Source organism: Desmodus rotundus, chromosome 6 (assembly GCF_022682495.2).
Source record: "Desmodus rotundus isolate HL8 chromosome 6, HLdesRot8A.1, whole genome shotgun sequence".
NCBI lineage: Eukaryota > Metazoa > Chordata > Mammalia > Chiroptera > Phyllostomidae > Desmodus > Desmodus rotundus.
In genome coordinates this window covers 20,343,365-20,359,308 of record NC_071392.1, presented here as the reverse complement: position 1 = coordinate 20,359,308, position 15,944 = coordinate 20,343,365, and the positions used below count along the sequence as shown (strand labels likewise).

The window sequence follows — 15,944 nt, the reverse complement described above, 5'->3', positions numbered from 1 at the left end:
TATAAAACTAATAAAGGCCAGTAAATAATGTGTCAGTCACATCTATGCCTTACCTCTGATTCTCTTGGTCTCATACTCACTCCCTATGCCACCAAAGTGACTAACCACATGTGGGCCTACATAATGCTATAGGTCACAAGCCGGAGTCTCTGGCTTTTTTCCCTGGAGCTACCTCTGGACTCAGCACCATGGTATTAAGTCATAGAATTGGCTTCCCTTGAGAGTTAATGGGCTGAGTGGTGCAAACCAGAGTCCACTCTCTGTGGGAGTAACTTTAACTGAGAGAGATGACGGATGAATTCTGTCTCTTAGAAGAGTCTATTGAAAGGGAATATACAAATAGTTCCATGTAAACCTGTCTGGATATGTCCTATGTGATGAAGTGACCAGCTGTGTTTCTTTGTGAAGTGACAGTCAGATTGGCAATATAGAAGGTCCTCTAATAACATGATTTTGTTTAACAGTATTTTGTTCAAATGTTGATGGCTCCTGACTGGAGCTACTGCCAGTGTGGAGTTTACACGTTCTCCCCATGTCTGCATGGGTTTTTGCTGGGTACTCTGGTTTACCCTCACATCCCAAAGATATGCATGTGAGGTGGATGTGCATGTCTAAATTGCCCCAGTGTGAATGAGTGTGGGTGTGGGTGTGAGTGTGTCCTGCAGGGTAGGCTCCCACCTTGCACCCGTAGCTGCCAGGAAAGGCTCTGGTCAGCTGGGAGCCTGAACTGAAATCAGCAAATTGGAAAGGAAATATCTTACTTCTTTTTATTAATCTTTCTTCAATATATGTATAACTCACATTTATTTCAATGCTTAATATTAGAAGGGTTTTGGGTCTTTATTTAGAAGTTTGGTCATGCAGATGTGACCAGAAATATGCTGTGGAACTTAACTCTTGTTTATATCAGTTAACCTATTTGTTTATATAGTCAGATTGGTTTAGGTACATCTCATTTCACTTAAAGTCACATTTTCCAAGGACCTATAGACAATGTAAGTGAGGACTTAATGTACATGACCTCACATCAGTACTGAAGCCTTGACTAAGAGTCTGTTTACTACAGAACCTTTGCTGAAACAGACAGTTTCGGAAATAACTAACAAAGACTTAAAACAATGTAGGAACAAATTTCTTAAGACCTTAAATGAACAGAATGTGGTGGCATCAAAATGAAGAACATTAAAGATAACATTAACACACAAGTTTTAGACTAAGAGAAGATATTTGTAATGTGTAAAACTAAGAAAGGATAATGTCTAGCATTTAAAAAAACACTCTACCAAATCAACAAGAAACTCAAAATAAAAGGGACAAAGATATTCATTCAGCATTATTAAGAAATTAACACAGAGAAATGTAAAACATATGTATAATGGCTCACCCTCGGTAGCAATCAAATAAATTCAAATTAAAACGCAGATCAGTATACGTCTATCAGATTGACAAAAATTAGTAAGTTACAGTACTTCAAAACTACGCAAGATGTGGCTGACACTAGAACCAATGACCCCCACTTCATTGCTAGTGGGGTCTCACACTGACAGAGTCATTCTGGAGAGCAACCTGGTCATGGTTTAAAGAAATTAAGAATTGTGTACCCTGTGACCTGGCAATTCCATTCCTTGCTACATACCCCAGAGAAACTCTTGCACACCCTTGCACTATGCTTACAGAGTGACATACATGAGGATATTCATCTCTGCATGTGTGGTAACAAGCAATGTAGGTGTCTATCAAAAAGAGATAGATAAGTAAAATGCAGTCTACGCAAGTGATTAAAAACTGTGAACTAATCAAGAAGTACCAAATGAGCCTTGGATTCATCGACATGGATAGTTTCATGCTAAATGAATAATGCTAAATGAAAATCAAAATATTTTATGTATATTTCAAGGGCATAACATGATACATTCTAGGCAAATACATATATCTAGAAACATATATGACAGGTTTATTAAGAGCATAAGATTTCAATACAACAGAAAAGATTCTTCTGGAAGCAGAAGAGTAAGATCTTGTATACGGAAGGAAAACACACATAATTTTTTTTTAAATATGAAAAGAGGTGACTAGAACACTAAACAATAGTAGCCGACTATAAACTGAGGGGAAGCATCAACTCAGTTCTACACACCTGCGGTCCCAACAAAACAGAGGAAACAAAGTGACACATTTGCACTTCAGTGTATCTCAGAATACATGTTAAAATAATTCTTAAGAGCCAACTGAATGGGAACAGATATCTGCAAATGATTCCACCAATAAGGCACTAATATACACACAGATAAACACACTCAACAACTACAACAAAAAACAATCTGATTAAAAAATGGGCAGAGCACCTGAATAGATACTTTTCCAAGAAAGATATACAGGGCCAACCAATATATGAAAAAATGCTCAACATCACTAATCATGAGGAAAATGCAAATCAAAACCCTAATGAAATACCACCGCACACCCATTATAATGGCTGTTATCAGTAAGACAAGAAATAAGGTTGGAGAGGATGCAGAGAAAAGGAACCCTCTGCTGGGGGGAATGTAAACTGGCACAGCCACTATAAAAAACTGTAGGGAGGTTCCTCAAAAAATTAAGAATAGAATGACCATATCAATAAGCAGTTCCTCTCTGGGTATCGACCTGAAGAAATTGGAAAAACTTATTCATAAAAATATATAAGTCCTTATGTTCACTGAAGCATTATTTACAGTAGCCAATGCATGGAAACAACCCAAGTGTGCAGATGACTGAGTAAAGATGTGGCAAATATGTATACAGTGGAATACTACCCAGCCAGTAAAAAAGTAAAATATTTGCATTTGCAGTCATATGGCTAGATCTTGAGACTATTATGCTAAGTGAAACAAGTCAGGTGAAAAAGGACAAGAACTATATGATTTCATGCATATGTGGGATATAAAACAAAAAGGAAAAAAACAAAAATAAAACAAACTCATAGAAACAGAGGATTATGGGGGAGAGGGAAGATGAAAAGAATAAATGGGGTGAAATACAAGGTGATTAAAGGATCTAGAGACTTCAGGTGATGAGCACACAATAGAATATACAGATACTGTATTATAAAGTTGTACACCTGAAATCTATATAATGTTCTTAACCTATGTTACCCCAACAGATTAAGACAAAGATAATTTTAAAGTTAAAACACATCGGGGTGCAAGAAAACAGATTTCAATCGTTTCCAAAAATCATCAGGTATTCAGGGATTAGTAAATGGCAGCGAGGAGGAGGTAAAGCCCAGAATGGAGGTGTGTTTCTCATTCCTTGTTTGTCTGCTTCTTTTTAATGAAAAGTAAAAGAAAGCATGTATACCAAAAATAGACCCTGTAGGGCAAAAGGTAGGTGTGGTGAGAAAACTAAGTCATGAGCTCCCCGGGCCGGAGTTCTGGGCAGTGGAAGAGGGTTATGCCATGCTAACTGACGCCGTTTGCCCTGCGGGCCTTCTGGGGCCATGTGAAGTCCTAAGGCTGTGGAGCAGTATGGACTGCTTTGCAGGTTAGAAAGATCGCCTGCGATGATTTTTGATGTGGCACATTGATCAAAACGGACAAGAAGGACAGGAGGAAAACTGTCAAGAGATTTATTTTCCCCAAAACCTATTTAGATAAGAGTTGATGGAGCAGTTTTAAAACCACAGTCAATTGTAGAAGATTCAGAGAAAGGCAAGTTTGTGAAAATCATTTATAACTGGTATCATACATATAAAGTAAATAAAAAACAAAAAATAATTTATAATTGTCAGCTATGAAGAAATTTCTGGAGGTGAAGATATCATCCTCAAAGGAAGTCCCTGCCAATCCCACAAAACATATTTTTTCTACAATGCTTTTGAATTTCTCCAAAATTGGGACCAGGATAACGATCTGGCTGTATGAGCCTACCTAGAAAATTGGTAAAGAAAACATAATGGCAGGGGAGACAACAACGGAATAGGATTAAAAAATGAGGAATATGACAAATAGAAAAAAGCATGACTTTGGCAACTGTTTAAATAACTCTTCAAAAACACCACAAAGTTGTGAACTTATTTTATCTTAACAAGTATGATAAACAATATAGAGGTCCTGGTTTATTAAGGACTGTGCATCTTGCCACCACGCTTTGCAACTAAAATTTATGAGGGGCAAAACGATGGTCCTAACCAGTCAGCTCTTTAGGACTCAGAAAGCTTTATCTTTCAAACCCTTATTTCTCCCTTTCACTCCTTTTCCTCACATTTTCTTCCTTTGTTCACTCAGTCTTCCCCCTGATGACCGTTTCATTCTAGTCCAGTCCTCAATTCTCCATTTGTTAAAAGATGATCTGTGCCCTCCTCCTATCCCTTCTTACGTTTCCTTTTTAAAATCCCATGTAACGTGAGATTTCTTCTGAGACTTTATTCTGAGGCTTTTCCTAATCACCTTTGAATCCAGGGGGGCCCAACTAAACATTCATCAAAGTCCCCTCCTTTGGAGAACTACACACTGTAAAATGACAATGAAACCTCTGAAAATTATAATGCTTGTGGATATAAAGAAAAGATACTCTTCGTAACATTCCTTCTCTTGACCAGTTTCTCATCAACTCAGCACTTAAAGCCCAATGTGTTAGCACTCATTTCAAGGTATAAATTCCATTGATCCTACTGCACATGGGTAGGGGCAGAATATTACAAAAGGAAATTCCTGTTGTATTCATTTAATATTATGGTTATGATATTGTTGCACCAGAAGACCAATGTAACAGGAATCTTTAATAATGGGTTTGTTTCGATTGTGGTTCTTAAGGGTGTCTTTCTCCTTTCAAGTTAAATGGGCACTTAAAAAAAACCTCTTATAATGGAGATTGGGAAGCTGTAATATTTAGCTATTAAATATTCCACAGTAAATTCTAAGATACAAGCCAAAAGGTACCTAGTTAATGACCCAAAGAACTCTTTCATTGGTTGAGTCCTGCTGTATCTTTCATGCAAATTTAACTAACAAGTTATGTTCTAAAACTCGCTTTCTGAGAAGAACCAAAAACTTGAGTGTTAGAAATTATGCAGCTCTCTAAACAATAAAGTTCAGAATACCATCTGTGACCACCACACCAATTTTCTCACGAAATGGATTTATATAATTTGAAAAGCTTGTTTCTATAAAAAGTTCTTATTTTTCCTAAAACTGCATAGAAGAATTACATATTTGCATATTTAATAGGTACTAATTCTCCGGACCAATTTTGGGGGTTGCCCCATGCTCCTAGAGACTATAATTTTCACCATTGAATTTGATATTATTTAATTTAGCAACATTTTCCCTTAGCAAACTCATAGTGTGTCATTAAAAATTTTTAGATGATCTTAAGCAACAAAAGAAAACCAATAAACAAATACCCACTTACACAAAAAAGCCCAAAAAGCATTAAAAATAATACTTAATGAAATAAGCCAGTCGGTGAGGGACAAATACCATATGATCTCACCTTTAACTGGAACATAATCAATAGAAGAAAAAAGCAAACAAAATATAACCAGAGACATTGAAGTTAAGAACAATCTAACAATAGCCAGGGCGGGGGGGGGGGGGGGGTGGCGGGGACAGTGGGAAGAGGGGATTACAGGAACTACTATAAAGGACACATGGACAAAACCAAGGGGGAGGGTGGAGGTGGGGGAGGGAGGTGGGTTCACCTGGGGTGGGGTGGAGGGATGGGGAGAAAAGGCATACAACTGTAATTGAATAACAATAAAAATTTAAAAAAATAATAATAATAATACTTAAGTATTTATGTATCTTATATTTCTACCACACCTTTAGGTTTTTAATGACTTTTAAATTAATGCCAACCCAGACATAGACATTAATTAACATTTCAGTAATGAATTATGCAATTAATTTTTCTACATATATATACTTAGACCCATAAGGATATAAAATATATTTTATATAGTTATTAATATAACTTTGTATCATTATATTATATCATTAATATAACATTCTATCATGAGCATTTGCATTCCCAGAAATTCTACAAAAATGCAACCTTTAAGTGACCGTTTAAAAGTTTTATCAATTAATATCACTAATTGATCTCTAGAAACATAGGCTGCATAAAATTTCACACTCACAAAAATGCTGCCATTAACAACTTTATACACAAGTCTTTGCCCACACGTCTAACAATTGCTCAGATGATTTTCTTAAAGGTTCTAGGAAGAATTTATACATATACACATATGTGAATATATATTATCCCCATGCAGAGCTTTTTATATAATAACTGACATTAGTGTTAACATATAAGTATATATCTACATACACATTTGTATGTATGCATGAAATTCATTCATTTTACAATATTAAGAACCTTATGTGAGCTATGAACTCTTCCAGATGCTAGAGATCAGAAATGTCCCTGCACCCATGGAACTGACATACTAGCAGTGGGGAGAGACAAATGCCTGCCAGAAACATGGGTTTGTCAAAAAGTGGTATCGAATAAGGAAAACTAAAGCAGACCAAAGAAATGCTAGAGGATGCTATTTCATGCAAGATGAGAAAGGCGGGCTTCCCTGAGAAGGTGAAATGTGCACAAGGACCTAAGAGAAGAACGGAGACAACCAGCATGATTATCTGGAGACAGTGGCCCAGGCAGAGGGAGGAAGAAGAACATATTTATACACACGCACATCTTGTATGTTCTTCCACTGAACAAACATGTACTTGGTACTAACAATATATCAGGCAGGTGGCTAAGAACAAGACAGAGACTATGTTGCCTCTCAGGGCCCAGAGTTAGCAGGGGAGTCACATATTTTAAAAATAATTAATTATAATTTTGATGGCGGGCCGAAAAACAGGGCACTGGGAAAACATATATTGTGTTGACCTAACCTAGTCTGGAGAGGGGACAGGGGGGCAGGGAAGTGATAATTTACCTAGTATCTAAGGGATATGTAGCAAGATAAGGAAGCAGTCAAGTTCCAGAAAAGAAGAAACTTGTATTTGAGAACCAGTGCCTCAGTGCATCAGGGCTTAATTCTCTAGCAAAAACCATTGAAAAAAATGATGCTTTACTGTGAGGACTGTGGGATTATATTCAAATTTTTGTCTAGAATATAGCTATCATGTATTTATTCTTCCTAATATAAATGTTTATAGAAGAATAAACAAATTCATTAATTTCAGGAAAGATGGGAGATGTAGTCTAGCTCAGCAAGATTTAGGCTATAAAATAGGATATTTGAATAACAAAGAACAAAGATATTTATAGTAGCATAACAATTATAGGATTAATGATGAAATACAGACAAATTCCTATACTTCAGATTCATTATTTTAAGAAAACAATATAACCCATGGCTGACTATTCATATCATTAAAATGAATTTTAATTTACATAATCTCATTTTTAAACAGTAACTCCTAGTCAAGATTGTCATAGTTTAATGTATGTATGTGATTAACTACCCTTTAGCCAAAATATGTAGTATTTTTCTGTTGTGTTAAATGTCAATAGTCATAGTACCATTATCTCATATTTACTGTTGTCTAACATCAAGCGAGCACTGGGTTAGTCTCTAAGTTATATTTCATTAGGAAGTTTCTGACAAGCCTAATGACTGATACTCAATAACTGTTTAACCAATAAACATGCAAATTAATGGCAGTAAAATTTACATAGGTACAATATGTTTCCAAAACACAAGAAACAAAACAAAGGTAATCCAGGATAATCAAAACATGAATAAATTATTTGATGTTTTGATAGAACTTACCTTTAAAGTTTTAATTAGCAAAATGTCTACACAGCTGTGCAGAAAATCTGCCACATCAGGCCTGAGAATGCGGTAACTTAGAAACACCTGTCAGCTAGGCGGGCCCTCAGCCAGCATCTGGGAAATTGGCTCTGGGAGTATTCCCAGTGAACAGTTAACTAACAGAGAAGGGTGGCTCACTGAGCTCAGGCCATTTGCATAAACAGCCTGATTTATGGTAAATACCTGCTTTCCTTCTGGGAATCTGGAACATTCTAATGTGGTAGGCAGGATGTCTATGGGACCTACCCCACTGAACACCTTGGACACCAAGTCTCTAATGGGCTTCCCTGGGGAGAAACATTGTACATGTTGCTGCATTGTTGATGCTCGGGGGAAGGTGGTCTTTGTGTTACCCTTCAGGGAAGGGGGAGAGCATAAGGAAACCGGCATGTGGATTCCTCCACATTCTGTCTACGTGTCTTTCCCATAGAATCTGGCTGCGCGTCCTCACTACTTCACCGTAATCAATTCACGGTGAGTCATGTGTGCAACTATATACTGAGTCCTACGAGTTTTTCTACAAAATTTCCAAATACAGGGGTGGTTTTAGTGATTCCTAACGCAGCAGCTTTTTAAAAAGCCAAAATTTTTGCCCTGACCATGTGGCTTAGCTGGTTGGGCTTGGTCCCACAAAAGCAAAAGGTCACTGGTTCAATTCTCCATCAGGGCACATGCCTGAATTGCAGGCCAATCCAGTCCCCAGTCTGGGGTGTGGGAGAGGCAGCCAGTCAATGTTTTTCTTGCGCATTGAAGTTTCTCTCCCGTTCTTTGCCTCCCTTTATCCCTCTCTCTAAAACTAAGTTAGTAAAATCTTTTTTTTTAAAAAAAAAGCCAGAATTCTTACCTGCTGGTATGCTGCATAGATCACATCATACAGAAAAGCCTGTGGCATCTCACTTGCTCTGTGCTGGGCGCGTGCCAGCGAGTGGTCTAAGTGACCGTCGGGGGATGGACTGACCACAGTGGACACAAGAGGTCTAATTGCTCCTGCTGCCTAAACGACAAGCAAAAAGACAAGCAACACATTTACTTCACCTAGAAAATACATTGAAGTAAAATTCTAAACTCTGTCTCTTATTTCTGAAAGCAGACCTTATTCATACCTTCAACAAACTACCTCAAGAAAATATTTGAATAACTGTTAATTTGGTTCATAAATCAAACCATGTCACTTCAAAAGCCAGTCTCCTAATATTACAGCTCCATGTGCTAAGAGGTAGAAAATTTTCTTCATTATAGGTTCAAAATCCTTTTTATATAGGCCACTGAAGTCAAGTACCCAGATACAAAGATATAATTGAGTATTCCCTGCAAATGCGAGAAAGAAAAAGACTACAATGAAAGAACTGAAAGGACAGAAATTACTAATTAGTGTGCCTTCGAAAGACTGGGTTTACACATTAGATAATTAAGGAAACAGACATATTCCCTAAGATCCCCCAAATGAGACTCAACAACAACCCATGTAACAATGAATTTATGTTCTTGCTCTAATTCCTGTGAAAAACAATTCCCTTCAAACACAGCATGAGTGGAATGCTGACTCAGGCAAAACATTAACATCCATTGCTCTGATAAAAGCTGTCTCATTAATAGATGCATCTAACCTTTTAAAAAAAATACCTTCATATCTGATCATTTTTACCTTTATCTGTAACACAGTCTCATTGTAAGATCTCAGAGGTCATTACCCAACAGCTGCCTTGGAGAAGTGCCTTAAAATGTAATTCCCATGGTAGGCAGTTAAACCAAACCTCCTCATATGTCACCCAAAATATCCTATTTTCCAGGTAATCGCTACATGGGGATTGCAGCACATGAAGTTAATACACAAATACAACAAATTTGGTCTTACAACCAACATCTGAACAAGAGAGTCCATAATTTAGTTTACAAAAGCCAAGAGATTGGCTGAAAATCAAAGTTAATGTATGAGTCATGTAGATAGTTTACAAACTGTGTCACCATTTCCAGTGACTCAAGTAAAAATTTGGAGCGTAGGCATAAAAGCAAAAATGAGGAGACCACCGGGGGTGACAGGGAGGAAGTGGTGTCCAACTAGGTGAAAGGTAGGTAAGGTGGAGGAGGAACTAGCCCAACTGGCGAAGCCTATCAGTAGGGATTAGAAGACAAAACAGAAAAGAAACACATGCACACACATGTATACACACATACTGCTTTTTAAGAAAAAAATATCAAATTTCCATTGCAACTATTCATAGATAATTTTCTGCCAGGCCATGAAGTGAAAATTTATTTAAAAGAGAACATGAGACATACAACTTGTCAACAGGAGTGGCTCCGCAGATTCTCTCCCCAGCAAAACAAGTAGAGCTAGTGAAAAGTATTTTTAAAAAACAACCATTTAAAAAAGCCTTTGAAAACTGTCTTAAGGGTATTCAGCAAATTAGGAAACATTTATTCAAGAAAATCTACTAAATCTTGGTGGGAACAGAGAGAGCCTGTGGTACTCGAGTCGTGATCTGTTTCCTCCCTCAGTCCACATCCAGTTTAGTGTGCCTGAAGTTCCTTTTAGAACAGGCACGGCCAAAAAACAGGGTACCTCTCCCCCTACTTCCCAACAGGAGAAGCAGAGTGCTAACATGTCCCATCACACTCAGCTCCATGTCACTCACAGAGGCTAAATAACAGGTGAGTGTGACCCAGAGGCTGGAGACACCCACCTACAGGGTGAGGACCTGCCATGGAAATGGTAGGCAGAGATACTAGGGCCTGGCTCTCTGTTGCCCCAGATCACACATAGTGCAGGGGTTCTCTACCAGAAGAAGCAAAAAGAGAATATGCGAGTCTTCTAATGCCCCCATGCAGCACCTTGTGCAAGAAGAAGGGTTAGCGCTCTGAAAGACACAAGTCATCGTGCCCACCCATCAGCTCCAAAGTAGTGGTGCAGTGGTTGTTTACCAGGCAAGCCACAGGATCTAAGAAGAAGCGTCAGATATGACGAAAGTATGGACAATGACAGTTAGTTGCCTCCCAAACATAGGAATCTGAGAAGTCTGTTAGACGAAGCACAACTCCCAAGTTATCAAATACGCTGTCTCCTTGGGAATTAGCATAATAAGCCCGGAATGGAAGCTTAACAGCTCAGCACCACAGTGATTACTTGCCTCTCAGACTAATCTATCAAAGTATTTCCACATGTCAATGCACGGAAATGATTGTAGATGTATAAAGCATACAGTGTGGAATAATGAACCCCAACTCTACAGTTCACTTTTTAAAGCAAAACTGAACAATACTGATCCATCCACACAGCAGATGCTAACAAGCATTCCTCCTAAGGCATCTGCATTAAAGTTAATTATGACAATGTGCAACAGAAATCCTCCGGCCTTGTAATTGCAATTTCAGTTAGCTGAGTTGTCTCTATTTGAAGGGCTTAGTAAATATTTACAGAATAACATATTCGAAGCTAATCATTGGCAATTACAAGATTTTGAATATTTTGCCCTGACTGGTGTGGCTCAGTGGATTGAGCACAGTCAGACGGAAAGGTCACGGTTCTCTTCCCAGTCAAAGCACATGGCTGGGTTGTGGGCCAGGTCCGTGGGGCGCACAAGAGGCAACCACACATTGATGTGTCCCTCCTTCTCTCCCTCCCTCCCTTCTCCTCTCTCTAAAAATGAATAAATAAGATTTTTTTATTCAATGAATAAATAAGATTTTTTTATTCAATGAATAAGATTTTAAAAAATCTTTAAAAAAAGATGTTTAATAGTTTATAATAGAATACTTCCAATCTCCTTTTTGACAAGTTAAAAGAATCTATTATTTATTCAATATAGAATAGGTATAAAATAGGTATTTTAGAAAAACCTCTGTCCGAGTTACTACATTACCACAAAATACCCCTCAAAATGAATATGCAGCAAAAAAGAATGAGTCCTCATTTTACATACAGAATGAGGAAAAGTAGGTTTATAGCTATTTGTATGGAAAATAATATAATAATTAATAAATAATAAAACAAGAATAAACTCTGTTTCACATGCTCACAGTTGTAAACCCACTTTTGCCCCACCCTGCACTGAAATTTAATTCCTGGAAGTTAAATTAGTAACATTTGCCTTAAACCTAAAATGATCAGGTATATTATTGTACACTTGGATATGTAAATTTCATTTTAATCCCTGGATACACTCATCTTGCCTTGATCCCCTTCTCCAACTTCATTTTAAGGTAATTCATTGAACATATATACAGGTGTTGGTAATTTCAAGTAATGAAGTAAAACCAAAGCTGTTTCCACACAGTATCTTCTCTAGCATCAGAACCAGATCAAGCCTCACCTCATCCATGGCAGTTAAGGAATAGCTCAGCACCTTTCCTGGGCATTTAAATCTTTGTCAAAGTAAGCCTGAAATTTCCCACTAAATCATAACTCACTGCTCACTCACAAATAAAACTGCTTCATTAGAGCCGGGCTTTAAATCAACACCAAAGTGTCTCTTCAATAGATAATGACACAGGATCCAATGACCCAGAATGGCTCATTACCTGAACCCCACCCAGGACTAAACTCTGACCTTCGGTGCACTTGCTCACAATCAAAACTACCCAACAGGGATCAAGTACAAGTGACTGTTAGCCACGGTCGCTTCTACCTAATGTCAGATTTCCAAAACCAGTCAAAATCTGCCACGTGGTTTTCCCTCTCTATTTTAGACCGTGCCCAGATTATACTGCATAAAGTTGTAAAACTAAGTAGGGGGAAAGCATGTTCTTCCTGATGCACACCTACCAAACTTAAAAGAATTGCCAAAGTGCTATCAATCATCGATAAACATAGTCAGGCTGCAGAACCCACGGAGATCCCATAAAAACACACCCACGCACCGTATGTCACAATTTCTGGCTATTATATAAATTTCAGTTCCTCTATCATCAAGAGTAAGGCTGAATAAACACTAGAAGGATTTCACTGCTGGTCTTATTGAGGTCATATCAAACCTGTGGAGCCCGAGAACGGTGCAGACCCAATGAAGAGGGCAAAACTGTGTCCTTGCGATCCTTTCAAGATCCCGTGTGCAGGCAACTCTCAGGTCAGCCTTGATTTTGGACATCAGAGTCTCTTGAGGTAATGTACCTTCATCAATTTATTTTGTTTTGCTGTGTTTTATCCAAAATGTGATGTAAGTTAAAATATCACAGTTACTGCCCCGGCTGGTGTGGCTCAGTGGATTGAGCACCAGCCTGTGAACCAAAGTTCAATTCCCAGTCATGGCACGTGCCTGGGTTGCGGGCCAGGTCCCCAGTTGGGGACGTGCAAGAGCCAACTGATTGATGTTTCTCTTGCACATTGGTGTTTCTCTCCCTCTCCTTCTCCTTCCCTTCCCCTCTCTAAAAATAAATAAATATAATCTTTAAAAATATATATCACAGTTACCTTTAGCATGTATACTACCTACGGGGCTGTTACTTAGAAAATGTTTACTTAGAAAATGATTTATGGGAATGGGATCTTTTGGTAGAGCTTGAAATAGGGACTAAGAAAACAAGAAAACCAGTTCTGAGTCTATAGAATATAATTTAAGAGCATAAAGGAGAAGGAGTTCAAAGGAATCCATGAAAAACAAATTATGCAGTGGCTTTGACTAAGCAGTCATTACTCTTTCCTTGCCTTGGGATAGAATTCGATTCAAACCAATCTTTTGTAATTTATTGGCCAGTGATTATAAAAGATGCCAATAATTCCTATCAATGCAAGAACTTCAACTACTAGTACAAGTCTCTGTTAACTGCATTTATATTTTTATGATTAGAGCAGTATGAGAGTTAGCAGGAAGTAGTGCCTGGATTTTCTGAGGTTATCTGGTGACTATCCTAACCACTGTAAGGAGACTGAGAATAAGCAAGAAAATATGACTGAGTGTCTCCAATGAAAAACTACGTATTATTTAGAGCAGACCCTTCCAGATTAGCTCAATGTAGCCTCTCATTACCTTTGGGCTCTTTTATAACTCTCTGAAATTATAGATAACTGATAGCGATACAAAAATCATTCTTCTGTAAATTTGCAAATAATTTCTGTCCCATGGAGGTCCAATGGACACCTTTCCTTCCTGGAAAAGCAGTTTTGCTTATTTGTGAATTCATTTCACCTTTCCTTTATTTCACATAAATCTGTGCTTCTCGGCAGTTGTAACATGTCTTGTTCCCTCTTTAATGAGTTAAGTAAAATCCTTAACACATGCTCCTCTTACATCTGTATGAAATGCATCATCTCCTTAACTTATTGAGTGAAGCAAGATAAAAGGCCTCTTTGCCTTTTCAGACATACACCCAAAAGAAACACTTTATAGACAATCTCCTAGAACTAATCTCTCACAAATATAATTCTCAACAAGAAAATTCCAAATATGTGTGAATTTTATATAGTGAGCTTGAGTAATATTTTCCCAGAGGTAACACAGGCAAAGAGCCATATTTTTATGTGTATTTAATATGCATTAAAACTTCTAACGATCTGCCCAAATTATGTACTCTTCCCTAGGAAGTTTTTCAAATTGTAAAATTTGCCTCAAATGCCTAAGAGTTACAAATTCTTCGCTCCGTTACTGCTACTCGCCACTCTTGTAACTGACTACATTGTCTCTACCACAGCGGAGGGGCTGAAGAAGAGGAAAGTGGTTCTGGGAGAAGCGGGGGAACCATGAGAAAGTTTTGTGGTCACTAATGCTCCTGGACCAAGTTTTCACTACATCAAAATACCATTTAGAAGTCATGTTAATGAAATCAAAATGTTTCATTTGATCTACGGAAGTCTCCCACAGTTCTAAATTTAAATAAATCCGTGTTACAGGAAAAAGAGATGAAATTAGGGAACATTTCCTAATTACATGATCCAAATACATAAAGTTAACTTAGGAGAAGTCATAGGCTGTCTTTCCCAGAGGAAAATTTTATAACTTCCCGGCCTGCTGCATGGCTAGGAAGGCTTGGATGATTCCTTCCATTATTCTACACTCCTTGGAGGAAACTCTATTACAGAGATGTTACAATTCATCTTAAAATAATAGCATTTTTAAGTATTTAGAACTTTACTAAAAGTTAACCTATAAATTTTCTATCCTAAAAAACCTTACATATATCTTTACAAATAAAGAAAACAGGCTCAAAGAGGTTGTGAAAGTTGAACACATTCCGCTGCTAATAATTAGAAAAACTAAAAATTGGGACTAAGTCTATCAGACTCCACTGATCGTTTCCATCACACCCCACCAAGTCTGTGCAGTAATTTTTCACTAAGTCTAAAATTTAGACTGTGAACTTAAGTTTAATGTCTATTACTTTATTTATAGAATTTTACCTGATAATATAAGAAAAACACATGTTCTAGAGATTATAGTAGGTCTTTTGCAAGCCTATGTTTATTTTGATGAAATAAAAACAATTGTTATTTTTTAAGTATATTTTGTTGGTTATGCTATTACAGTTTTCCCAATTCTTTTCTCCCCTTTCTCCCCCCTCCACCCCACACCCCTCAACCCTCCAGCATCCCCCCACCTTAGTTCATGTCCATGGGTCGTGCATATAAGTTCTTTAACTTCTGTGTTTCCTATTCCATTCTTAACCTCCCCCATCTATTTTATGCCTACCAATTATGCTTCTTAGTCCCTGTACCTTTTCCCCCACATTCTCCCCTTCCTGCTCCCCACTGAAAACCCTCCATGTGATCTCCATTTCTCGGTTCTGTTCCTAGTCTAGTTGTTTGGTTAGTTTTTGTTTTTGTTTCTTAGGTTCAGATGTTGATAGTTGTGAGTTTGTTGTCATTTTACTGTTCATAGTTTTTGATCTTCTTCAATTCTGTTATCTTAAGATGATGCACTTTACAGAGTGCAAAAATCTCATGTGGCTGTTCTGGTATAAAATAAACCACTTCTGGAAATACAAAACACAAAATTTGGATGCAATGAGCCATATTTTTGAGTAATTTCTTAGATATTTTCCATATTTTAATGCCATTATTACTACATTCTTCTCCAAATAGCTCATATTACATTGTGATGATACATGACTCCAGCAAAGACAAGTTCCAGAACAGTCTCACAATCCATAATACTACAAAGTTCCCAAAAGAAATTACCCTACCACCTTTAGATCAACATGCCCA

The 15,944-nt window shown here is 37.6% G+C and overlaps 1 protein-coding gene across 1 annotated transcript in view; it reads right to left on the bottom strand.

Annotated features, from left to right (window-relative positions):
* The window catches only part of CRPPA (CDP-L-ribitol pyrophosphorylase A), a 190,700-nt gene that overhangs the window by 162,750 nt on the left and 12,006 nt on the right, over positions 1 to 15,944 (bottom strand). Inside the window, exon 3 of the mRNA XM_053926793.2 lies at positions 8,655 to 8,804. Within this exon, the coding sequence (XP_053782768.1) occupies positions 8,655 to 8,804 (150 nt within the window). The remainder of the gene's footprint in view (positions 1 to 8,654; positions 8,805 to 15,944) is intronic.